This window comes from Pelobates fuscus, chromosome 12 (assembly GCF_036172605.1).
Source record: "Pelobates fuscus isolate aPelFus1 chromosome 12, aPelFus1.pri, whole genome shotgun sequence".
NCBI classification, from domain to species: domain Eukaryota; kingdom Metazoa; phylum Chordata; class Amphibia; order Anura; family Pelobatidae; genus Pelobates; species Pelobates fuscus.
In genome coordinates, this window is record NC_086328.1 from 104478148 (window position 1) to 104504069 (window position 25922).

Consider the following 25922-nt stretch of genomic DNA (forward strand, 5'->3'; position numbering starts at 1 on the left):
ACAACCCTGGACTCAAAATAACCTGACCAATGAACACTCTGGAATCAAAATAACCTGACCAATGACAAACACTGGATGACAAAATTACCTGACCAATGACAACCCTGGAGGGAAAAATAGCCTGACCAATGACAACACTGGAATCGAAATAACCTGATCAATGACCATCCTGGAATCAAAATAACCAGACCAATGGTCTAACGGGACTCAAAATAACCTGATCAATGACCACCCTGGAATCAAAATAACCTGATCAATTACAACACTGGATGACTAAATAACCTGATCAATTAATAAGGACATCACTGGGTGGCAAAATAACCTGATCAATGAGAACAGTGGATGGCAAGGGAAGGCACGCCTATGTATCTCTGTTTGTTAATTCTTATTGATAATAAAGGGCGTAGTGCATTAAAACAAAGAATAAACAATGCAGTGACTGGGACTATTAGGTGATTTCCGAGGTAGCAGTATTTATACATCATAGAAACAGCCAAATTGTACCTTTAAACCTGTCATCAGAATCGCTTTCACTCTCGCTGTTTTCATCTGTACAAAAAGATAAAATAAATCCATTAACTTTAAATGACTTGATTGTACGAATAGAAATAACTGGGGGGAAAATAGCTGACCAGAAGAATTTTTCAATTTGTATATATATATTTTTTAATTTAAATTCTACACACATCCTGGTTTAGTGAATGATCCCCATTATGTCCTTGGATAAAAGATAATGAATCTGTGAATCAATGGAACAAAGTCCAGAGATAATGTAGATGCTCTGAGATAGTTTATTCATTAAACACAGAATTGCAGGAATTACGTGAATTGAACATTAACTGTGAAATGTAGACAAAAAAGCTTCCCCCCGAGTCGGTGCTTGCTTATTGTTTCCTGTATTTTGGAATCATAAGTACAATTTACAACAATTTGGTGTTTCGTGAATAATCCCGTACGTGCGGTCCCTCTACATCCTCCATGTGTAATCATCTTTTATAAAGTTTGCCAATTCCAATGTTGGACACTTATGTCTGCATTTATATTGTCTATTTGGAATTTACAGGTGTTTGTTGCTATTTACAAGTTGTAGATGCATTTGTAGACACTTTCTCACTGCAGTCTATTTGACATCATTGTTCTTTTATTGGATTGCATAAACTGTTCAGCTTTTTATTATTGCATTACTCAGTAACCACACAAAACAGAATTGAAACAAGGAATACAAAATCTCACTAACTGCAGTTCTACCTAGTGTACTGCCAAAAGTGAGATTTTAAACACAGGACTCCAGTACAGGATGAATGTCTGAATCTGGGACACAGAAATCTGCTGTTTACGGATGAGAAATTAAGCATGTTTTTTTATTTTTCTTTGTATAGGGTGTTTATACATGTGATAGGTGTTTGTAAGACCGGGTGTTTGTTTACGGATAAGATATAAAGCGTGGGGTGATTATATTTATATAGGGTGTTTATACATGTGATAGGTGTTTGTAATACCGGGTGTTTGTTTACGGAAAAGATATAAAGCGTGGGGTGATTATATTTATATAGGGTGTTTCTAGATGTGATAGGTGTTTGTAATACCTGGTGTTTGTTTACGGATAAGATATAAAGCGTGGGGTGATTATATTTATATAGGGTGTTTATACATGTGATAGGTGTTTGTAATACTGGGTGTTTGTTTACGGATAAGATATAAAGCGTGGGGTGATTATATTTATATAGGGTGTTTATACATGTGATAGGTGTTTGTAATACTGGGTGTTTGTTTACGGATAAGATATAAAGCGTGGGGTGATTATATTTATATAGGGTGTTTATAGATGTCATAGGTGTTTGTAATACCGGGTGTTAGTTTACGGATAAGATATAAAGCGTGGGGTGATTATATTTATATAGGGTGTTTATACATGTGATAGGTGTTTGTAATACCAGGTGTTAGTTCACGGATAAGATATAAAGCGTGGGGTGATTATATTTATATAGGGTGTTTATACATGTGATAGGTGTTTGTAATACTGGGTGTTTGTTTACGGATAAGATATAAAGCGTGGGGTGAGTATATTTATACAGGGTGTTTATACATGTGATAGGTGTTTGTAATACCGGGTGTTTGTTTACGGATAAGATATAAAGCGTGGGGTGATTATATTTATATAGGGTGTTTATACATGTGATAGGTGTTTGTAATACCGGGTGTTTGTTTACGGATAAGATATAAAGCGTGGGGTGATTATATTTATATAGGGTGTTTCTAGATGTGATAGGTGTTTGTAATACCTGGTGTTTGTTTACGGATAAGATATAAAGCGTGGGGTGATTATATTTATACAGGGTGTTTATACATGTGATAGGTGTTTGTAATACCGGGTGTTTGTTTACGGATAAGATATAAAGCGTGGGGTGATTATATTTATATAGGGTGTTTATACATGTGATAGGTGTTTGTAATACCAGGTGTTTGTTTGCGGATAAGATATAAAGCATGGGGTGATTATATTTATATAGGGTGTTTATACATGTGATAGGTGTTTGTAACACATGGTGTTTGTTTACGGATAAGATATAAAGCGTGGGGTGATTATATTTATATAGGGTGTTTATACATGTGATAGGTGTTTGTAATACCGGGTGTTTGTTTACGGATAAGATATAAAGCGTAGGGTGATTATATTTATTTGGGTGTTTATACATGTGATAGGTGTTTGTAAACGGATAAGATATAAAGCATGGGGTGATTATATTTATACAGGGTGTTTATAGATGTGATAGGTGTTTGTAATACCGGGTGTTTGTTTACGGATAAGATATAAAGCGTGGGGTGATTATATTTATACAGGGTGTTTATAGATGTGATAGGTGTTTGTAAGACCGGGTGTTTGTTTACGGATAAGATATAAAGCGTGGCGTGATTATATTTATACAGGGTGTTTCTAGATGAGATAGGGTGTTTGTAACACCAGGTGTTTGTTTACGGATAAGATATAAAGCATGGGGGGGGGATTATATTTATACAGGGTGTTTCTAGATGAGATAGGGTGTTTGTAACACATGGTGTTTGTTTATGGATGTGATATAATGCGTGGGGTGTTTTTTCTTTTTATAAGGTGTTTATAGATGAGATTGGGAGTTTGTTTATAGGTGACATTTAAAGCATGGGGTGTTATTAAAAAAGCCAATGAAACAAAGGTTGCGATTTACAGACAGTTTTGTTGACGACACGGCTAAAAAAAAGGGAAAATGAAACCTTAATCTCCTAAGGTTTAGCAATATTTAACTGCAATCTGGCCGTTTGCACCACTTGGTTTAGGAGAATTATGTATTTTTCATTGCAAAATGGACTTTGTAATATGAGGACTATTCAAAGTCTGCTATTAAATATACTGGGAAATTGTTAAAGTGTTTTTTTCAATAGAAATAAATGTTCTTTGTATTATTGTATTGCACTTGAAGCACTGCCTACAAGGGGTGTGGAGCAATTCAACTAGCGAAGCTGTATTCACATATATTTAAAATAAACTAATTCTAGCTATCTTTGGTTTCCTGTAGGTATGTTGGGTATCAGTAGGAAGGCTGTTTAACCCCCACGGAGCCTTGTGCGCCCATGTGTCACATGCACGCTTGGGACATCTGCACATAACCACCTGCACAGTGCCGCAGAGTTAAGTGTGGTTTATATTTACCTCCATTGCAACCCTGACCATAGTAAGAGCTTCAGTGACATTTACTGCACTGAGGGATTCAGAAACTGTCCCTCTCAGTGTGTAAATGGATATGAAAACACGCGGTTCTGGCTGGGAATAAGGCAAACTGGCAGGAAACAAGCGATTTAAATAATCCGTTAAACAAGCTCCGGGAAACCTGAAGCCACTGAGAGATTTTCCTTGGAAAAGTGATGCAAGCTCATTAAACAGGACAGGAGCCAGCGTCCGAGCATCACTCCATCCCGTGGTGGGTAAATAAACATTCATGCAGCAACTTGTCGGCATTCTGCTAATCATTCTGGATGGAGCATGGCTGAGATAAACATTTTCTCGAAGTGGCAAAGAGTAAAGAAGACGTGCGGAGTTAACATGGCGGGAAAGGTTCACGCCCATACACCCTTTCTTCGGGTGCAATGCCAGTCCTGATTGATCAAGGGCATGTCTTAAAGAGGCAGAATAAACAGAAATCGCTGTGGTCACAGGATAACACACTTATTGGCGATCACCTGGAATAAACCATGTTATAGCATGAGCCGCACACTGCTGGAGTTAAGCAAATATATAATCAGTGAGCCTTACAACAAAGCAATTTCAATCACACAGAGCGCGCCACGTTGCACTATTGTACCTCGTAATGAAGCAGTCTCCAGATTGGACATAGAAAGCTTCTTCAATCTCTTCTTTCCCCGCTTTGCATTATATATGGAGTTAATCCTCTGTACAAGCTGCAAGAGAAAATGAACAATAATGAACTAATGGCGCTGACCCCCGAGTCACATTTAATGACTTATTTTATGACTTATAAAGGGTCTCCCAGGAACATTCTAAATTTTTATTTTCTGATACAAATGCAGCTGCCCTAGAATACAAATTTAATGTAAATCCAGACCTGATTCCATTTCGGATTTCATGTCCTACACCCCTATTTACTGTACAGTAAGAGGTTCGTTAAACCAAGTTTCTATGCTATGTGGGCCTAACTTTGGCCCAAATTTTATAACTTCGCTGTCTCTTTAGCAAATAAGGCTCTAGTGCAGTAATGGTGAACCTTGATAGTGCACATGCTTCTAAACTACATTTCCCAGTATGCACAGCCCGGCATATTACTGTAATTCAGAATGATCTGAGCCATTACTAACTCAGCATGATGTTCTGTGTCTGAGCACAATCATGGGAGAGGAACTACAAGACAGCCACTACAGGGACTTCCGGGTGTCTAGACGACTTTTGGTCTGTTATCCGATGCTAGACGTCCTTACGCTCTGCATGAGGACTTCCAGCATCACAGGAATCCCCATAGGAAAGCATTGAATAATGCTTTCCTATGGGAAAATCCTAATTGGGGCACGGCCATTGCTGTGCATGATGTCTCCCCCGCCGGCTGAAGTCAGCGGGGGAGGAGCCTGGGCAGAGCCTGGCCCAGCGCCGAGGGAAATCGGCACTGGATTCAGGTGAGTGACTGAAGCGGTTTTAAACCCTTCAGCGATGTGGGAATGGGGGGGCGGCACTTTAGGATCCTATAGTGCCAGGAAAACGGGTTTGTTTTCCTGGCACTAGAGAATCCATTTTAGTTAAAGAAATACTTAAAAAGCAGGGTTACTCACTAAAGTGAAAATTGTTACAGTGAGATTTCAATTTTTAGGCCAAAATACGCAAACCGAAAACTGCTGAATTGAAGAATTTCTCCAATTTGGCTTAATTTCAATTCCTAACAAATTACATATAATCCGACTAGGGAGGACGAATGGTCACGCCTCAGTAACAACAGAAATGCGAGTTCAATATCTTCAGGTCACATTCATTAAAAATATGAATTTGAACTCTGGGGTATGTTTAGCAGTTTAGAGAAGAGACGTGAAAGGGTAAACATTTCCGCAATATGGTGGCCCCAGAGACATGTTGCCAGAGCCCCTTAGTTTATGGGTTTCCTGACAGTGTGTGTGGATGGTACTGGGGAGAAAGATCAATTTAATTCCTTCCTCTAGGATAATCTATAGCACATGTGACTATAATTTGCTGCCTTCCTAAGGCTGATTCAGCTTTAAAACCAGCAAGCGCTCCGTCTAAAAATGGCCTTAAGTAGAACAGGAAGATGTCAATGGAGAGAGCAAAAGGCAACCAAAACAATCTCTCCCCTCCAGTACAGGCCGAGGAGAATAGAATCCCTTCATTCAAAGGCAGAGGAAGTCTAGCACTGAAAAGCGCTCGAGATAAAAGCCTGCTATTTTTCACCACGTATTTGTCTGCGTTATTTCTAAATAGGAATCGTGAGGTTATCAATTGTAAACAGAGCAGCAGAAAGATCAATATTTAGACACTCAATTTCCTTTCTGCCTTTATACATCGTGCCTTAAAATCACAACAACGGCCACAGAACGTACAGAGGTTTAGCAGGCGCAGCACTAATCTGTCAGCAAAAGCGTAGACGCTTTGCTTTGATCTCATTGGGTAGTTGAGAGGAGATTTGTTCCAGGCTCCAAAAAAAAGAGTCATGTCCAAATCAAGTTCAGACGGCTTCAAAGCCAAACGTCTGACATGGGGCAATGGCGGACACTTTAAATGCTGATTAAGAAACACTTATGAGATCTTAATAACTGTCTTTTAAAGCTGTTTATAAAAAAAAAACATAGATTTTACTGCAACAATCCTGTATGATTTATTTCCTACACGTCATGTTGTCGTTAGAAAAAAAAAAAAGCTAAGTTCCATAATGAAGGCCAAGAGAAAAGATTCTAAAACTTTTTTCCCAACTCAAATATTTTATCCTGAACTTTGCCAATCCTAACTCTAAAAAATCTTTCGTAACTAACATTTTACCTTTATCTTACTATAAAAATCCTTTTTTGATTACCTACTGAATAAACTGTGATTTAAAAAAAAAAAAGTATTGACAAACGTGAATAACTGTCTTAAAAAAGAAAAACACGTTTTCAAGGAATTATTTACTAGCTATCTCATCTCATCTTTATCCCTGATAATTCCCCATATGAAACAAACAGCCGCTCAATCAGGAACAGGGGCAAAGGACAGTTGCATTCTGGGAAACGTGTTCTAATGACAAATACTGATGGTACTGCCCTGCAGATATATTAATAAATACGATTGTGCGGCCCTGGGGATACAGCCACGATAAGATATTTATTAACGCTTACTTTGGGAATCCGCCTTGCTCTCCGGGCCAGGAGTCCACTAGTCGTGCTTAAACTGTCCTCGTTTAGACTGGAGGGTGAAGGGGGGATTGTGAGCTGGGCCAAGAGTAGCATATCATCGTGGCTGTGGCGCTTCGGCAGTCGTGGCACTCTGTGACTCTTCCTTTCAGGTGCACTTCCAATTCTCAGCGACTGGCTGCTGGCTTTAGAAGGCAACTTTCAAAATAAATCGATTTAAACATCAGTAAATAAACATGCACACGCTCTGAAATATAAGGCACAAGGCATGGCTTACCATCATCATTTATTAGATAGTTATATAGTGATTTTAGCACCTTAACCAGAAATTATATCTGATGAAACACAATGACAAAACACAAATTTGACCCTCTATCCGAACTACAACGTAATAAGCGGAACACGAAATATATGCAAACTGTGCCACACTGGGCTACCATATTCTGCTCACTAAGCAGCGCAGATCAGTGTTGGGCAAGAGTATTATAAACACTTTGTGAAAATCTGCACATTTTATAAATACTTTTGGTTAATCTAGGTCTGACACACAAGATTATATAAAATACAAATCCTTTATTGAAAATTGCCTATTTGTGCGTTTCCACTTAAAAGTTAAGCTGTAAGCAAAGGATGGACCATCTTTGGATCCCATGAAGCTGGGAGGATAAATGTAACAAAATAGAGAGGTACTTGCCTACCAGTATCATTTTAACTAAAACATAACATTTAATATATTGATTAAAAGTATTACTGTTGGTAAATCAACAGGTAAAACTAAAAAATATTGATTGATTATAAGACAATCAATAATATAAAACAAAAAATATAAAGAAAACACTTATACCAAATTACCCAAATCATATAAGATTATAGATATTTATAAATGGTATAATATGTGTAAGATTAGTTGATAATCAATTTGTATATTGCTGGAATTGCAGAAGAGCCGCCTTACCGGTGAACCGCGCGTCGGGCTCTGCTCTGCACTATCCTCTGATGATTACTACCTTAAGATTTTTAGTTACAATTAGACCTCGGATATGATGTTTTTTCGAAGTTGTATAGGCAGGGCACGTTCATGACTTATCCTTTCCTAAATGGTGCTTATCTTAGACTAGCAGATAGCTTTCTCACACAGAATAGGTGCCCTTGAAGGCACAGTTTAGTAGTTTATAGTACGACAGTTAAAAGTAATACTCTAGGATATTAGTAATCTACTCAGTGATTTTACTTTTTACCTGGTATTAGTGATAATCTAGGCTGAGTTCCTTCTCTTAGAGCAGGGGTCCTCAAACTCCGGCCCCCCAGATGTTGCTGAACTACAACTCCCATGATTCTCTGGCTATCTATGTAAGTCAAAGAATCATGGGAGTTGTAGTTCAGCAACATCTGGGGGGCCGGAGTTTGAGGACCCCTGTCTTAGAGTCTACAACCTTAGCATAGTGATACTAATAGTCCTCTTCAAGGAAAATTGCAACAATTGTATCCTACAGATTGATCACATTATTATATCTACTCTATTCGATATCTTGTGTCTCCTGGGATTGCCAGTTTTATCTTTACTGGCATCTCTTAAGAAACACTACAATCTTTTTATTTCTGTGCTCAGCCTGCAATTCCAGCAATATACAAATTGATTATCAACTAATCTTACACATATTTTTCCATTTACAAACATCTATCATGTTATGTGGTTTTAGATAATTTGGTATAGGTTTTTTCTTTATATTTTTTGTTTTATATTATTGATTGTCTTATAATCAATCAATATTTTCTAGTTTACCTGTTGATATACCAACAGTAATACTCTTAAGCAATATATTAAACATTATGTTTTGGTTAAAATGATACTGGTAGGCAAGCACCTCTCTTTTTTGTTACTGTATACGTAGGGTTACCCCCTTTCTCTTGCCTTAGCATCTCAAACCTACCTTGTTCCTACCCTTTCCCCATTAAAATGGAAGGATAAATGTGCAGATCTACCAATAAATAATTTATGACCGTGATTTAATATTGTAGGATAACATTTTAAAATTATTAAATATTACAAAATATAAAAATGTTGGCAAATTTTTATATATTGATACATTCATTCAAAAATATTAAATCAATTGGAAAGTTTATCCAGAAATATTAAATCGAGGCCTTTATTGGACATCGACCAGTGGCGGGTGATATATGTGCAAAATATACATTAAAATTACACGTCAGGATCTGACGGGATCTCAACACATCCTGTATTATTTTGAATGTGCAAGAAAACAATGGTGACGCAGGCGCTGACAACACCCTTGGCGTGCAACGCTATTAGGACTTGGAGAGAAAATGGCGGTGCTGAATTTGACAGCTCCCATATCGTGTCCAGGGTAAACAGAAAAAAATATATTATTTTTTTGCTGGTTTAAATGTATAAAGGTATATATATGTATAGGTGAGTGAACATTCAGCCGTGACGAGCAGAAATTCTCCCTGCTGAGTGTGCCATGGCCTCCCCAGGCTTGCAATAGATAGTAAATTGGAAGGCCTGGAGAGCAGTGTAGCACTTGATATTTTAAGACCCGTCTAGGCTAACATTAAAGGGCCAGGTTTCTATGACTTGAGACTCAAGAAGCTCTAAATGCATTTAACAAGTTAGCAACTTAGAGCCTGAGACAGATTCACCAAATAGTAAACCGGTTTGGCTGTTTATTCCCAGCAGAGAACAATGATCACATCATTACATTTCTTATATTACAGGCCAGCTCAGCCCTTTGTGAAGGAATTTTTCAATAAGCTGGATATCCATATTACATTATAATTATTTAAATAGCTTCAATTTATAAGACAAAGCTGTACAGCGGGTATATTAGACAAATCAAACAAATTATATCAAACATATTAAAGTGTTGAGTAAGGCTCTATTCAAACAAGATTTTAAACAGATGTGAGAGATTGAGAGGTCAGATTCTGATATCAGCACCCAATGGGTCTCGTCCTGCATGTCCACACTCCATCACAGCAAAGGGCTGTCAGCCTCCACGAGGGTGAGACATTAGGCCGGTAAAATAGCTCATCAGTAGATGCTAATGCATCATCAGTAGAATCTGTTCAATCTGGCAGGGTTGACTCAGCCCTTCATCCTTCTGAGGTAGATAAAATGAGTACCATTAAATTGGGTAATGGTAACAACCCCTGGATGTTGGGCTAAGGTAACATCCCCAGGATGTACTTGAAAACCAGAGTAATCTGAATGTACCTTTCCTGGTTAAAAACTTTATTATTACCTGTGAAGGAGTCGTGTACTTCCTGTCGTGTGGCCTCCACATCCTGTTTGCTGGTTCCAAGGGGCTTTCAGGGGACAGCTGGGACTTTCTGCCCAAATGTCGTGCTTTCAGGTCCACATCTTCGTAGGGGTTTTCTTTGGGCGCTTCACCTTGTTTTTAGAGGAAAGAAAAAACAGACACTGGTTTAGAGGAAAAAGTCTTATGAAGCGAGAGCGAGCTGAACGCTGAGTCTCCTCGCAGTCCAACATGACTCATTCCCCGCTCTCAAGCTGGAATCTGGCAAAGACATCGAAATTCAGCATTGCCCCCCCTTTCCTCGTCCTAACACACACACACACACACACTACAATCCACGGGACCCGCTGCTGAGAGTTACCAGCTGGGTAAACGTGTTGCAATATTTGGTACAGTTCTCTCATAAACTGAAGGCATGTTAACCCCTGTTAATCTTCTGTGATTACAATCCCGGCTTATGATGGGCTCAGATTTCTGAGACACGTGAGGTTTCCTTAAGGATGCAAGAATAAGGCACTGCCTGGAATAAAGGGGGAGCTGTGCGATTTACTAACTTAAAAAATATAATCGACTGCCCCTACAGGGGGGAATACCGGCAGACCACACTCACATCCAATCTGGTGCCTGCAGAAATTGTGAGGCTGTAAGATTACGTTGCCAGCTGAACTTAATTTATTATCACCAATTCTATTAAGCGTAATTCACCAAGATAATGATTTTCCATGCCTGTTACGAGTCTATGTACTTAACTACAGGTTATCATTTTATTCCAGCTTCAGAGACCCCTGAGATTGAGATATTGCATACAGTTATACGTCTTGTTTTTGTGATTTTGTAATGTTGTTTTTTAAAACAAATTATTAAACCTGTTTAGTTTTTTTACATCTGTTGCTCATTTTTGTAAAAGTATTTAATTTTTTCATTGACGCAACAGATTTATAATCATTCAAGCAAAGTGTTCTGTTTCAATTCTCATTCCCTCCTCCCCCCTTCTTAATTTGGTGGCCTTTTCTCAAATAGTCAATTCTTCACAAAAATAGAGGAATTTATACAAAGAAAAGTCGACAGTCGATAGACCATTTTTAGACCAGTTTATTAAATACAAACAGATTCAAGATCAGAAACAAGAGACACTTTTCAGAATTAATTCATTCCTTCTGTGTTCTGAAAAACATTAACTGAGTTTATTCATTTAAGTGAGAATTGGCAGGAATTCAGTGTGAATTTCAAAGTTAAACGGACATTATAGTCACCAAAACAAGTTTAGCTTAATGAAGCAGTTTTGGTGTATAGATTATGCCCCTGTAGTCTCACTGCTCAATTCTTTGCCACTTAAGAGTTAAATCACTTTGTTAAAGCAGCCCTAGACACATCTCCCTGCATGTGACTTACACAGCCTTCCTAAACACTTCCTGTAAAGAGTCATCTAATGTTTACACTTTTTTATTGCAAATTATGTTTCATTTATAATTTCTTATCTCCTGTTCTGTTAACAGCTTGCTGGACCCCACAGAAGCCTCATATGTGTGATTAAAGTTCAATTTACAGAGCAGGAATTGAAGGCATCAATTTAAAAATCTGCACATTTACTCTGAGAATCTGCCCATTTAACATTCTAGCACTCCAGACTGAGCAATAGCCCGCCCCCCCCAACATTTCACATGGACATAGAGGGACACTCATTTTTGGGGTGTGTGGTGTGACCAGGGGCAGGGTTGTAATGTGAAATTTTCGGTGACATAATTCATACAACTAAAATGTAATTTAGAACAAGAACAATGTATCTTATTTACACAGACTGATTTCTAAACACATGCATTGTAGTTTAAATACACATTACTGGGAGTATTATTGCTCTGGGGCTCTTTTATACACGCAGACACACCAACAATATGGAGCTCCTAGAAAAGAGGGACATTAGGATTGGAAATAGGGACAGAGGGATTTGAGAACAAAAAAGGGACTGTCCCTGCTAAAAAGTGAAACTTAGGAGGTAGTTAATAACAATGGTTAGTGCTCTAACTGCAATATCTCTGGCAACTAGAAACTACATTTCACACAAGCTACAATATATATATATATATATATATATATATATATATATATACAGAACTCCAGACTAGTTTCTTGGCAAGGTCAATGTAGTCTGACATCTTGGCACAGCTGATACAATAAATATCATTGAATTGGGTAATAATTGGTCAGAAACTCTAAATACCGTTACTGTTTAAATAATTAGATATTCTATGCATGTCTGCTGTGTTGCCTTTTTTTCAGCCATTTTCCCTCAACCTGTCTCTGCTGACACCTGCTTTGTTGACTGGAGGGCCCCTTTTAAGCCACACCCTCTGCGCTATCCTATAAGCCAGCATGATATAGGCTCCCCTGATAAATGTGGGACTCCCTAAATCACGCATCCTCCTAAGATCTTCAGCCATAATCTGTTACATTCAGATTATCATCACCTGCTCAATGGTCACTGCATGTCTGATAGGTGCACACCTGCTTACCTGAATCCCATATACCTGGAGCCATCCACCGTTCAGAGTACACTGACAGAGGAATGGCACCGCTGAGGGGAATACACATATTCATGCTTTCTGTCTGCATTGGGATTACGTCCTTAAAGGACAACTGTCATCTGAAAAATATTTTTTAATATAATAATCCTTTCATCAGGTTTTGGAAGAAAATGGATTGTTTTAAATGGGGTATATGTAAAAAGGTATATGACAGGATCATTTGAAAACTGACAGTCTCTATGGTCTTCCCTGCTTCACTCCATGCGCAGAAACAGGGAAGACCATAGAGACTAACTTGGTTTTCTGACCCCAGGTGTATGTATATGGCTGAATGATATACTACTAGTAGAGATTAGTATTGCTCTTTTTTGTTTTTAAACTTAAACTTATTTTATTTGTAAATCTCTTTTCTATCAATACGTGATGATAGAATTATTATATGAAAAATATTTTTAAGGGTGACAATTGTCCTTTACATGTTTGCTTCTAAAATCTTGGTGAGTTCTACAATCTGATAATCTGCGTCTTGCAAATTTCAAGCTACATAGAGAAAGATCTGGGGGAGGGAGACATGATGTTTTAATGCAGAAACGCCTCGCTATCAATGTTTGCAATACGACACGACAGCTCCTATTACCTTGTGGCTGCGCTTCCCTACATATGGACATAGTAATTCAGGCATAGGCAACCGTCGGCACTCCAGATGTTTTGGACTACACCTCCCATGATGCTTTATGGGTGTAAAAGCATTATGGAGGATGTAGTTCCCAACATCTGGAGTGCCTACGGTTGCCTATCATTCCAATCGTATGGGTTTTTCCCCCCAATATGTAGCTAAATAAAATGGAAGTGTAGGAACACTAGAATATCTGGGATTCCCAGAGCATGAAAATCGGACCCTTCGTTCGCAACCCGCTTGCGTTTCTGCCAAGTTTAAGTTGCAGGTAATTGCATTGCTGCTTTGTGCCTGATAGACAAACTTGAAATATGTAAATGATTTTCTTTCTGGTGCCAAAATCTGAGTCACGCTAGAAACAGTTTGAGACAAGAGTGTAGAATTTCACATCTGACGAGGCGTCCAACATGCAATAAGCTGCCATCAGTATGGAGTATGCATGATCTGCTCACATTTCACGCTTCTGTGTATCGCGCACCATGTGACCTGCGACTAAAGACAATTGAAATGTGCTCTACTGTTCTACAATTTACACCAAGCTGACTGTTTTCAGAGACCCCGTTACCCCTTCCTTAAGCGAACAGATTGCTGTTTGTCAGCAAGTAGACGTGCGGGGGAAGCTCTCACACATATCAGCAGAAAAATAAAATAAACGTACAGTACTCTTTTTTTTTTTTTTCCTGTCTCTAAATGGCTGCACTCATACTCAATCGGATGTGAGTGATCTGCCATGTTTTATTTCCAAATATATTAAATCCAATGAGATATTTAGCAATAGGCGCATTTTAAATGGCTATTACTGAACCTGCTCTTTTTTGATACACATTTACTTAACAAATAATGCTTACGTTGGATTTTAATTAGTATTCTGCCTGATATCCCAAAGATGCTTTCTGCCCCATCGCAGGGAACGCAATGTATGCCATACACTAATTTGTGTAGTTATGAAATTTACTTATTTACTTGGTTTCATTCGCTATTTGGTCAGTAAATTACCACCAACGCTAAGCACAAACAATATGCTCATTATTCGTGCCTCCCAACTGTGCCAGATCCAGCAACAGCACCCCCAGTTTTGGGGTCCTGTCACCCCACTAGGTACATGCGCTGCCGGCCAGACAAGCTGTGACAATCAGCGCACGCCAGGCAAAGACGCTACTTTGGGCATCGCCCCCATCGGTATGTCTACCACCTGTCCCAATTTCATACCTCCTGTGTTAACAGTTATGATCACATCTTAACTCATACTAGTTTCTTTGTACTTTATTAATGCAAGCCTTACTATGCAGACACATTGTTTGGGCATGATGGGGGCTCAGCGTTAAACTACTGTGTCTTATTGATTCACTGTTATAGTTATAAACACGTGTTTTCACAAAAGGGTTCATCCGTTTCTAACACTTCAATGATAGCCACTCACCAAAGTGTTAGAAGTGGATGAGCCCTGTATACAGTATATCTTTATGTATGGCTTCAATGCAATGTAAACGGAAAGTCCGATACAGCTGGGCTTGGAAAATACACAGTCCATAGATTGAAAGTGGAGGGAGGGCTGAGTCACTTGCCAAGATTCACAGCAATTTATAACACTTACACGACGATAAAACACCTGGAAAACGATGGAGCCACGGGGGGCGCAAAAAACGCAGAGGAGCTGCTCTTACAGAGAATTTATTATTAGGGATATACAACAGAAACATGGGATTTAAAGCTGTTTCATGGGAATTATTTCTGATTGCTCACATTAATCACATAATGAATAAAAATTTACAGCTCTGCGCACTCTGTGACCATTTTTTTAGATCCCCCCAATCTCGTATGGAGGACCAGGTTTACTCCCTATTCTACAAAGTATGGATACCATGAGGTGCTAGAGGCAATCCATTCTGCTCTATACTGGATGGCTTCACACCATCACTGCAGAGCTTTATCCTCACATTATTTATAAGATCCAAGTCCCACCCAACAATCCTATATTAAATGGAGATCTTGGGATGATAGGGGATCATAGTGTTCTATTAAATGGAGATCTGGGGATGATAGGCATCATAGTGTTCTATTAAATGGAGATCTTGGGATGATGGGGATCATAGTGTTCTATTAAATGGAGATCTTGGGATTATAGGGATCACAGTGTTCTATTAAATGGAGATCTTGGGATGATAGGGATCATAGTGTTCTATTAAATGGAGATCTTGGGATGATAGGGATCATAGTGTTCTATTAAATGGAGATCTGGGGATGATGGGGATCATAGTGTTCTATTAAATGGAGATCTTGGGATGATAGGGATCATAGTGTTCTATTAAATGGAGATCTTGGGATGATAGGGATCATAGCATTCTATTAAATGGAGATCGGGGATGACAGTGATCATAATGCTCGACGGTGATCTGGGAATGAGAGGGATCAGAAGAGTTCTATTAAACAGAGATCTGGGGATGATAGGCATCATAGTGTTCTATTAAATGGAGATCTGGGGATAATAGGAAGCATAGTGTCATATAAAATGGGGATCTGGGAATGACAGTGATCATAATGCTCGATTGTGATCTAGGATTGATAGGGCTCATAGTGTTCTATTAAATTGAGATCTGGGGATGGTATGAACCATAGTGTTTTATTAAATGGAGATCTGTGGATGATAGTGATCATAATGCTTGATTGTGATCTAGGGATGATAGGGTTCATAGTGTCCTATAAAAAGGAGATCTGGGGATGATAGTGATCATAATGCTCAATTGTGATCTAGGGATGATAGGGGTCGTAGTGTTCTATTAAATTGAGATCTGAGGATGATAAGAATCATAGTGTTTTATTAAATGGAGATCTGGGGGTAATAGTGATCATAATGCTCGATGGTGATCTCGGGATGATAGGGCTCACATTGTTCTATTAAATGGAAATGATAGTGATCATAATGCTCGATTGTGATCTAGGGATGATAGGGCTCATAGTGTTTTATTAAATGGAGATCTGAGGATGACAGTGATCATAATGCTCGATTGTGATCTCGGGATGATAGGTATCACAGTGTTCGTTGGAGATTGAGATGGAAATATTAAATATATTCATTTTTGGAAATTGCCAATGTTCTCCTCATTCAATATTGGTATGTATCACTCAGGTACTCACTCGGCAGAGGAAATGTAAGTCAGCAATCTCATTTATAAAGGCTTTAAATTGGAACTGTTACTTATTTACACCCCGGATGACAACAGTGAAAATCACCTAGAACTTCTGTTAACCTTCGTGATACTCTGTTTTATAGTACAATTAAGTTATAAAGATTCTAACAAATGACAACACAAGACAAGGCACAGCCAGGGCACACATTGCAAATGAAGAGGAGAAAGTGAGACATTATTTAACTTCTTCTCCTCTCTGTATGCTCTCTCTGTGCTGACTGACAGGTGGAATGGGTGGAGCTTTTAACAATGATTGACAGGAAGCTAAGATGCAGGCGCCCAGTCACAGGATAAAGAGGTGTGGATTTATCAATTTAATTTTAATTTTCACACCTTACAAGTAGATATTTGTTAAATATAGAGATAAGTAATCATAATATTGGAAAACCTGGGAATTGGCAATGCCTCTTTAAAGTGTATCTGTAGCCTAAGATTCCCTTTTTTTCCAGAAGTTTGGTCCTTAAGGGGTTAAAGTGTATCTGTAGCCTAGGATTCCCCTTTATTCCAGAAGTTTGGTCCTTAAGGGGTTAAAGTGTATCTGTAGAGAAAGGATTTTGGAGCGAGTGTACTTTGAAACTGCTCGTCACCTTCTGGGGTCTTTGTATATTTTATAACAAAATTCTAATGCAGTTAATGCGAGTATTTCGTAAAGATTGTATCTATTTTATTTTATGATATCATTCTCGTGCTCAGAGCAACAAGAGACCAGGAACTGGCACTTTTTGGTAGAAAAAAGTATCATATTTCTAATTACAATTACTTTTATATTTGCAAAAGGAGAGGCTGATTCAGCAATATATACCCTTATTTATTTTTTTATTTATTTTTTGTCTTTCGCAATTTAAAATATTTTTTTCTTTCATTAATCACCAAAACAATGAATGGAAAAGAGTTCTAAACTCATAGCCATGACTATTACAGTCATGAAAAGACATATTAAAAGCCGGTTGGATCAATATTCCAGAAATTAAGAAGGTGATGTAACTCAGTCAGACAGAGATTGTTCAAACGTCACTTAAAGCTCAGGCAGGGAGTTATATAGAGGACATTTGGTTCACTTATTAAAAATAGTTTTTTGGTTTCATTCCAGCAGTTCCAAAATAAATACAAAACTCTTAATAACTAAAAAAAGATGTATCTACTTCCCAGACAAGATTTTAGCAAAGTTTGATGTAAATTAATTAGAATGAACCCATTCTTATGCTCTCTGTTACAGTAATTATTAAACACTCTCAGATCAATACATCGCTATCAATGTGAAAAAAGAGAAATTATTAACTACTATGGAAAAATATGGCTTTTAATGTCGCCACAACTGTGCTTTCCAGTCACTCCCTGACCACAGTATACCCCATCACTGTGCATTACAATCACTCCCAGCCCACACTGTGCATCCTAATCACTCCCAGTCTACACTGTGCATCCTAATCACTCCCAGCCCACAATGTGCCCCTTCATTGTCCATCCTAATCACTCCCAGTCCGCATTGTGCCCCCTTTGCTGTGCATCCTAATCACTCCCAGCCCACACTATACCCTATCACTGTGCATCCTAATCACTCCCAGCCCCCACCGTGTCCCATCACTTTGCATCCTAATCACTCCCAGACCACACTGTGCTCCATCACTGTGCATCCTAATCACTCCCAGCCGGCAGCCCACACTGTGTCCCATCACCGTGCATCCTAATCACTCCCAGCCCACACTGTGCCCCATCACTGTGCATCCTAATCACTCCCAGCCCACACTGTGCCCCATCACTGTGCATCCTAATCACTCCCAGCCCACACTGTGCCCCATCACTGTGCATCCTAATCACTCCCAGCCCACACTGTGCCCCATCACTGTGCATCCTAATCACTGCCAGCCCACACTGTGCCCCATCACTGTGCATCCTAATCACTGCCAGCCCACACTGTGCTCCATCACTGTGCATCCTAATCACTCCCAGCCCACACTGTGCCCCATCATTGTGCATCCTAATCACTTCCAGCCCACACTGTGCCACCTTCACTGTGAATTCTAATCACTCCCAGCCCACATTGTGCATTCTAATCACTCCCAGCCCACACTTTGCCCCACACTGTGCATCCTAATCACACGCAACCCACACTTTGCCCCATCACTGTGCATTCTAATCACTCCCTTCCCACACTGCGCCCTATCACCGTGCATCCTAATCACTCCCAGCACACACTGTGCCATTTTTACTGTGCATCCTAATCACTTCCAGTCCACACTGTGCATTCTATTTACAACGTGCCCCCTTCACTGTGCATCCTAATCACTTCCAGCCCACACTGTGCCTTCTTCACTGTGCATCCTAATCACTTCCAGCCCACACTGTGCCTTCTTCACTGTGCATCCTAATCAGTACATGCCCAAACTGTGCATTCTAATTACACTGTGCTCCCTTCACTGTGCATCCTAATAACTCCCAGCCCACACAGTGCATCCTAATAACTCCCAGCCCACACAGTGCATCCTAATCACTCCCAACCCACACTGATCCCCATAACTGTGTATCCTAATCACTCCCAGCCCACACTGCGCCCCCTTCACTATGCACCCTAATCACTCCCAGCCCAAACCGTGAATTCTAATTACACTGTATCCCGATCATTGTGCATCCTAATCACTCCCAGTCCAAACTTCGCCCCATCACTGTGCATCCTAATCACTGCCAGCCCACACAATGCATCCTAATCACTCCCAACCCACATTGATCCCCATCACTGTGTATCCTAATCACTCCCAGCCCACACTGCGCCCTCTTCACTGTGCATCCTAATCACTCCCAGCCCAAACTGTGCATTCTAATTACACCGTGCCCCCATCATTGTGCATCCTAATCACTCCCAGCCACACTGTGCCCCATCAATGTGCATCCTAATCACTCCCTTCCCAAACTGTGCCCCATCACTGTGCATTCTAATCGCTCCCAACCCAACCCATATTACTGTGCATCCTAATCACTCCCAGCCCACACTGTGCCCCATCACTTTGCATCCTAATCACTCCCAGCCCACACTGTGCCCCCTTAACTATGCATCCTTATCACTCCCTGACCACACTGTGCATTCTAATTACACCGTGCCCCCATCACTGTGCATCCTAATCACTCCCAGCCCACACTGTGTATTCTAATCACTCCCAGCCCAGACTGTGCCCTCATCACTGTGCATCCTAATCACTCCCAGCCCACACTGTCCCATATTACTGTGCATCTTAAACACTCCCTACCCACACTGTGCATCCTAATCACACTGTGCCCCCTTCACTGTGCATCCTAATAACTCCCAGCCAACACTGTGCCCCATTACTGTGCATCGCTACCCCTCCTTACCAACAATATCTTCATATGTGTTCTCTTCTAAAGTGCTTTTGGAACCAGATCTGTGTTTCTTCTCAGTACCGTTTTCTACAGGAGAGGGTGGGCACAAGGACTGGACACTGGAAGCATCCTCAAATTCTAGAGACTTCCTGGAAATGGAGAAAAAACTCTTAGTATTTGAAACCTTCTTCTCTTTTGGATCAACAGCAAAAAACAGGTGTGAGGAAGGCTGAACTTGATGGACGCAAGTCTCTTTTCAGCTATCTAACTATGTAACTATGTAACTATGTAACTATGTACTGTTAAATGACAATATAATATATATTATATATGCTTTTCCTAACCATCTTCATCATATTAAAGTACTTTCTAAATTTAAAAGAATATGTTTCTTTAAAAAATATAGAGACACAGAAAGCCAATGAATAAAAATGTGTGCACAAACTGTATTATAACTGCAGCTATAAAGTTATTGTGTAAGGAGGTCCCCAGTCGCCCAGCACACAGTGTATTATAACTGCAGCTATAAGGTCATGGTGTAAGGAGGTCCCCTGTCTCCCAGCACACAGTGTATTATAACTACAGCTATAAGGTCATGGTGTAAGGAGGTCCCCTGTCTCCCAGCACACAGTGTATTATAACTGCAGCTATAAAGTTATTGTGTAAGGAGGTCCCCTGTCTCCCCACACACAGTGTATTATAACTGCAGCTATAAGGTCATGGTGTAAGGAGGTCCCCTGTCTCCCAGCACACAGTGTATTATAACTGCAGCTATAAGGTCATGGTGTAAGGAGGTCCCCTGTCTCCCCGTACACAGTGTATTATAACTGCAGCTATAAGGTTATGGTGTGGAGGTCCCCTGTCTCCCCGCACACAGTGTATTATAACTGCAGCTATAAGGTTATGGTGTGGAGGTCCCCTGTCTCCCCGCACACAGTGTATTATAACTGCAGCTATAAGGTTATGGTGTGGAGGTCCCCTGTCTCCCCGCACACAGTGTATTATAACTGCAGCTATAAGGTCATGGTGTAAGGAGGTCCCCTGTCTCCCTGCACACAGTGTTTTATAACTGCAGCTATAAGGTTATGGTGTAAGGAGGTCCCCTGTCTTCCCACACAGTGTTTTATAACTGCAGCTATAAGGTTATGGTGTAAGGAGGTCCCCTGTCTCCCCGCACACAGTGTATTATAACTGCAGCTATAAGGTTATGGTGTAAGGAGGTCCCCTGTCTTCCCACACAGTGTTTTATAACTGCAGCTATTCCTCTTGCATATTCACACTTATACTGCAAAAAAAAAAAAGGCTTAATGCAGCACAATAAGGAATTTATAAAATGGCAGCAGAGAAGCGCAGGGCGCGAATGTCACTCTCAGATCTGCCCGTTTCCCACACATATTTGCACATACCAGCTGTCAGTGTACACAGTATTTATAGAATTTCCAATGCCGACATTAATCATTAACGTAAAGAAAATAGTTACTGCCAAATTCCAGAAATAAGAGGCTTTTTAAAACAGAAAAACACACTATATACAATTTAAATAATAATAAAGTATTTAACCAGGAAAGGTACATTCAGATTACTCTGGTTTCCAAGTACGTCCTGGGGATGTTACCGTAGCCCAACAACCAGGGGTTGTTACTTTCACCCAATTTAATGGTACTCATTTTATCTACCTCGGAAGGATGAAGGGCTGAGTCAACCCTGCCAGGATTTGAACCTGCGACCCAAGAGTTAGAACAGATTCTGCTGATGCATTAGCCCACTGAGATATTTCAGTGATATATATATATACAGAATATACAGACAGACAGACAGACAGACAGACAGACAGACAGACAGACAGACAGACAGACAGACAGACAGACAGACAGACAGACAGACAGACAGACAGACAGACAGACAGACAGACAGACAGACAGACAGACAGACAGACAGACAGACAGACTAGTATTCGCATCCAAATCGGAGGAAGGGTTTAGAAATTAAAGCTCTTTAACATGTAGCTCCCTCTTTATCAAGGGACCAGAAGTAATTGGACAATTGACGCAAAAAATATTTCATGGAAAAGGTGTTGGCTATTCCTTCATTATGGCTTCATCAATTAAGCCAGTAAAAGGTCTGGAATTGATTCCAGGTGTGATATTCACATTTGGAAGCTATTTCTGTGAACCCGCCACGTGTGGCCAAAGGAGCTCTCAATGCAAATGAAACAAGCCAACCTTAGGATGGAAAAAGAAATCAAACAGAGAGATAGCAGGAACGTTAGAAGTGGCCAAATCAACAGTTTGGTTCTTTCTCATAGAAAAAAGAATGCACTGGTGAACACTGCAACGCAAAAAGAGTGGACGTCAACGCAAAATTAACAGTGGTGGATGAGCGTAGGATCCTTTCTATGGTAAAGAAAAACCCCTTCACAACATCCAGCCAAGTGAAGAACACTCACCAGGAGGTAGGTATCATTTATCCAAGTCTACCATAAAGAGAAGACTTCACTAGAGCAAATGCAGAGGGTTCAGCACAAGATGCAAATCATTCATAAACCTCAAGAATAGAAAGACCGGATAAGACTTTGCCAAAAAACATCTAGAAAAGCCAGCCCAGTTCTGGAACAGCATTCTTTGGACAGATGAAACTAAGACTGATCTATACCAGCATGATCTGAAGAAAACTGCGGGGAGAAGGCTTGATCCGAAGCATACCACAACATTTGTAAAACACAATGGAGGCAGTGTGATGGCATGGGCATTCATGACTTCCAATGGCACTGTGTCACTAGTGTTTATTGATGACGTGACAAAAGGGGCCGCATGAATTCTGCAGTGAACAGGGATATATTGTCTGCTCAGATTCAGCCAAATTCAGCAAAGTTGATCAGATGGACAATGACCCAAAACATACTGCGAAAGCAACCCAGGAATTTAATGCAAAGAAGAGGAATATTCTGCAATGGCCGAGTCAATCATCTGATCTCATCCTGATCGAGCATGCATTTCACTTGCTGAACACAAAACTTAAGGCAGAAAGACCCACGAACAAACAAAAAAATGAAGACAGCTGCAGTAAAGGCCTGGCAAAGAATCGCAAAGGAGGATGTCCATGAGTTCCAGACATTAAGCAGTCATTTCCTGCAAAGGATTCTCGACATAGTATTAAAAATTTACATTTTGCTCATGATTGTGTTAATTTCTTCAATTACATTTGAGGCTCTGAAATAAAATGTTTGCAGTTCTTAAACATTTCATACAATATTTTTGTTCAATCCCTTGAATTAAAGCTCAAAGTCTGCACTTCAATTGCATCTCAGTTGTTTTGTTTCAAATCCATTGTGGTGGCGTACAGAGTCAAAATTATGTAAATTGTGTCAGTGTCCAAATATTTCTGGACCCAACTTTATATTACAAACATAGAAATTTTAACGTAATCCAATGAAACCTTAAGACAAACAGGGCTATCTACTAAAGTCCACATGGCCCACATCCAAACGGGGCAAAACCATCCGCTGCATTTGGACCGCAAAATCCAGAGATTGTTGATGGAATGCGTTAATGTCCAGATTTTGTAAATCAGGCCTGAACTTGAACCAGAATTCAAGAAATGAAACATATCAGCTATGAAGAAAGGTTAACAAATTTAAACCTTTCTAGTTTAGAAAAATGTCGCCTGAGAGGGGATATGATAACATTATACAAATATATTCTGGGCCAATACAAACCATTGTGTGGAAATCTATTCACAAACCGGACTTTACATAGGACACAAGGTTATGCGTTTAGACTGGAAGAAAGAAGATTTCGTCTAAGGCAAAGGAAAGGTTTTTTTTACTGTAAGAACAATAAGGATGTGGAATTCTCTGCCTGAAGAATTTTTTTTTAATCAGATTCCGTACAGATGTTCAAACAGCAACTAGATGCATACTTGCAAAAACAGAATATTCAAGGATATAATCTTTCAATGTAGGGTAATAGCTGCTTGATCCAATGATAAATCTGGGGTCAAGAAGGAATTTTTTTATAGATTGTTGCAAAATTGGAAGTGCTTCAAACTGGGGTTTTGTTTTGCCTTCTTTTGGATCAACAGCAAAAAACAAATGTGAGGAAGGCTAAACTTGAAGGACGCAAGTCTCTTTTCAGCTATGTAACTATTGAAGTATAACTTTTTTATTTTTTTTTTACAGGTTTTTCTTTTCTCTTCCTTAGTATTATTAGGGTGAAGGGGGGGGTAGCTAGGAATTTTATGTTAGGGAAGTGGCTAGGGGATTGGGGACCCCTAGTTCTGCAGGGAAGGTTATTATTATTTGTGGGAGTGGACAATGGCACGTCCACCCACCCTATTTTCTAACATGTTATAATTAAAGGACCACTCTAGGCACCCAGACCACTTCAGCTTAATGAAGTGGTCTGGGTGCCAGGTCCAGCTAGGTTTAACCCTTTTTTATATAAACATAGCAGTTTCAGAGAAACTGCTATGTTTATATAAGGGTTAAGCCAGCCTCTTAATCCTCTAGTGGCTGTCTCACTGACAGCCGCTAGAGGCGCTTGCGTGATTCTCACTGTGAAAATCACAGTGAGAGCACGCAAGCGTCCATAGGAAAGCATTGTAAATGCTTTCCTATGCGACTGACTGAATGCGCGCGCAGCTCTTGCTGCGTATGCGCATTCAGCCGAAAGGGAGGATCGGAGGCGGAGAGGAGGAGAGCTCCCCGCCCGGCGCTGGAATAAAGGTAAGTTTTAACCCCTTTCCTCTCCCCAGAGCCGGGCGGGAGGGGGTCCCTGAGGGTGGGGGCACCCTCAGGGCACTATAGTGCCAGGAGAACGAGTATGTTTTCCTGGCAATATAGTGGTCCTTTAATAAGGGCCCCAACCTGCCTGCATATTTGGGGTTCATGGAAGGGGACAACAGCCACCCCTTTTTTAGAAATATTAGGGCACCCAGCCGCTGGCATTGGTAAGTGCAGAGGGAGGGGACAATAGATTCCTACCCTTAAATTTTTTTTTTTTTTTTTTTTTAATTCTTTATTTTGGTGGTGCATAGCAAGGTCATGGTATTACAATACACTTTTAGCCAGACATTGGCTGCAGCATTATACGATGGTAAAGCTTTAACAAGGCACCTTTTTGGTTTTATAGATAGATTTACAAGAATGAGCAGTCGGTTGGGTTAATGGTTAATGGTAAAGGGTTAAGACAAGTAATAGAGGCATATCAGTGTAGTAGCATCATAAGCGTTACATAATAGGTTTCTCAGACTGATTCTGCAAGTGGTTTTATGCAAAGTTGTGAGGACGTTTAAGAAGTTAGTGACAAGCTGCCATGGTAGGTATATTCAACTTGCGTATAGTACTGCATAGCATGCTATTCTACGTACATGTGCTTCCCATAGCATAAAGATAAACGTGCACGTTGTATATCAGTGGGTCCTGTCAACATTTACTGTGCCCGCCTAGCAGACCGTAAGCACTTAGACAATCCCAGTGTGTAATTAGACTAAGCCCATATGCTGATTTTACATGGAGCTACATGGATAAGCGCACATTTTTTAAAAAGAAAAAAAGTACAACAATTAACATGCAAGATTTAAATGGTTAACATTAATGCGGAACAGTTAATCTGGAAGCATAGCGGTCTAGGCTCGGTTATTACAGGGTTAAGCCGTGATGTGGCCGGTGTAAAGGTATGTGTGTCGTGTGTGGGGTACCACATGTGAGCCAAGTGCGTCTGGTGTATTTTTCAAAACATAACATGGCATAGAAAGGTCGTACGTGGTTTAAACTGACTATTGTGGGTAGGAGCTATGTATAGTTGAATCGTCAGGGCTTTGAGTTAGACATTATACGCACACTTATGCTAGGTCTACATACGGTAACATGTTCGCTGCCTTAAGTGTGTGTCTGCGCCCTAGGGCTTACTAGTGTAGCTAGTTGTCATGCCTCGTGTTATGTGTGTAACAGGAGATCGTTGGGCAGCATGTCTGTCCAATGATAGTCCGAGTCAATGCAAGGGCCAAGAGTGCTATGCCTGGGTTTGTGCCCATGGGTGTAAGCATGGTCCAA

General features: G+C 40.1%; 2 protein-coding genes across 4 annotated transcripts in view; both read right to left on the reverse strand.

The window, feature by feature from the left end:
• DENND2B (DENN domain containing 2B) overlaps positions 1 to 25922 on the reverse strand; it is a 165429-nt gene that overhangs the window by 38727 nt on the left and 100780 nt on the right. For 2 of the 3 annotated variants that reach the window (XM_063437869.1, XM_063437868.1), the window contains 5 exons: positions 19883 to 20019; positions 10137 to 10285; positions 6859 to 7071; positions 4335 to 4431; positions 505 to 549 (listed from right to left, as the gene is read on the reverse strand). In XM_063437869.1, coding sequence (XP_063293939.1) covers positions 505 to 549; positions 4335 to 4431; positions 6859 to 7071; positions 10137 to 10285; positions 19883 to 20019 — 641 coding nt within the window. Of the gene's footprint in view, positions 1 to 504; positions 550 to 4334; positions 4432 to 6858; positions 7072 to 10136; positions 10286 to 10512; positions 10595 to 19882; positions 20020 to 25922 lie in introns of those variants that run through there. The other variant, XM_063437870.1, reaches the window with a different exon arrangement.
• Positions 8249 to 25922, reverse strand: part of TMEM9B (TMEM9 domain family member B) — a 242560-nt gene continuing 224886 nt past the window's right edge. Inside the window, exon 6 of the transcript XR_010086136.1 lies at positions 8249 to 8291. The gene's annotated coding sequence lies outside the window, so the exon portion shown is untranslated. The remainder of the gene's footprint in view (positions 8292 to 25922) is intronic.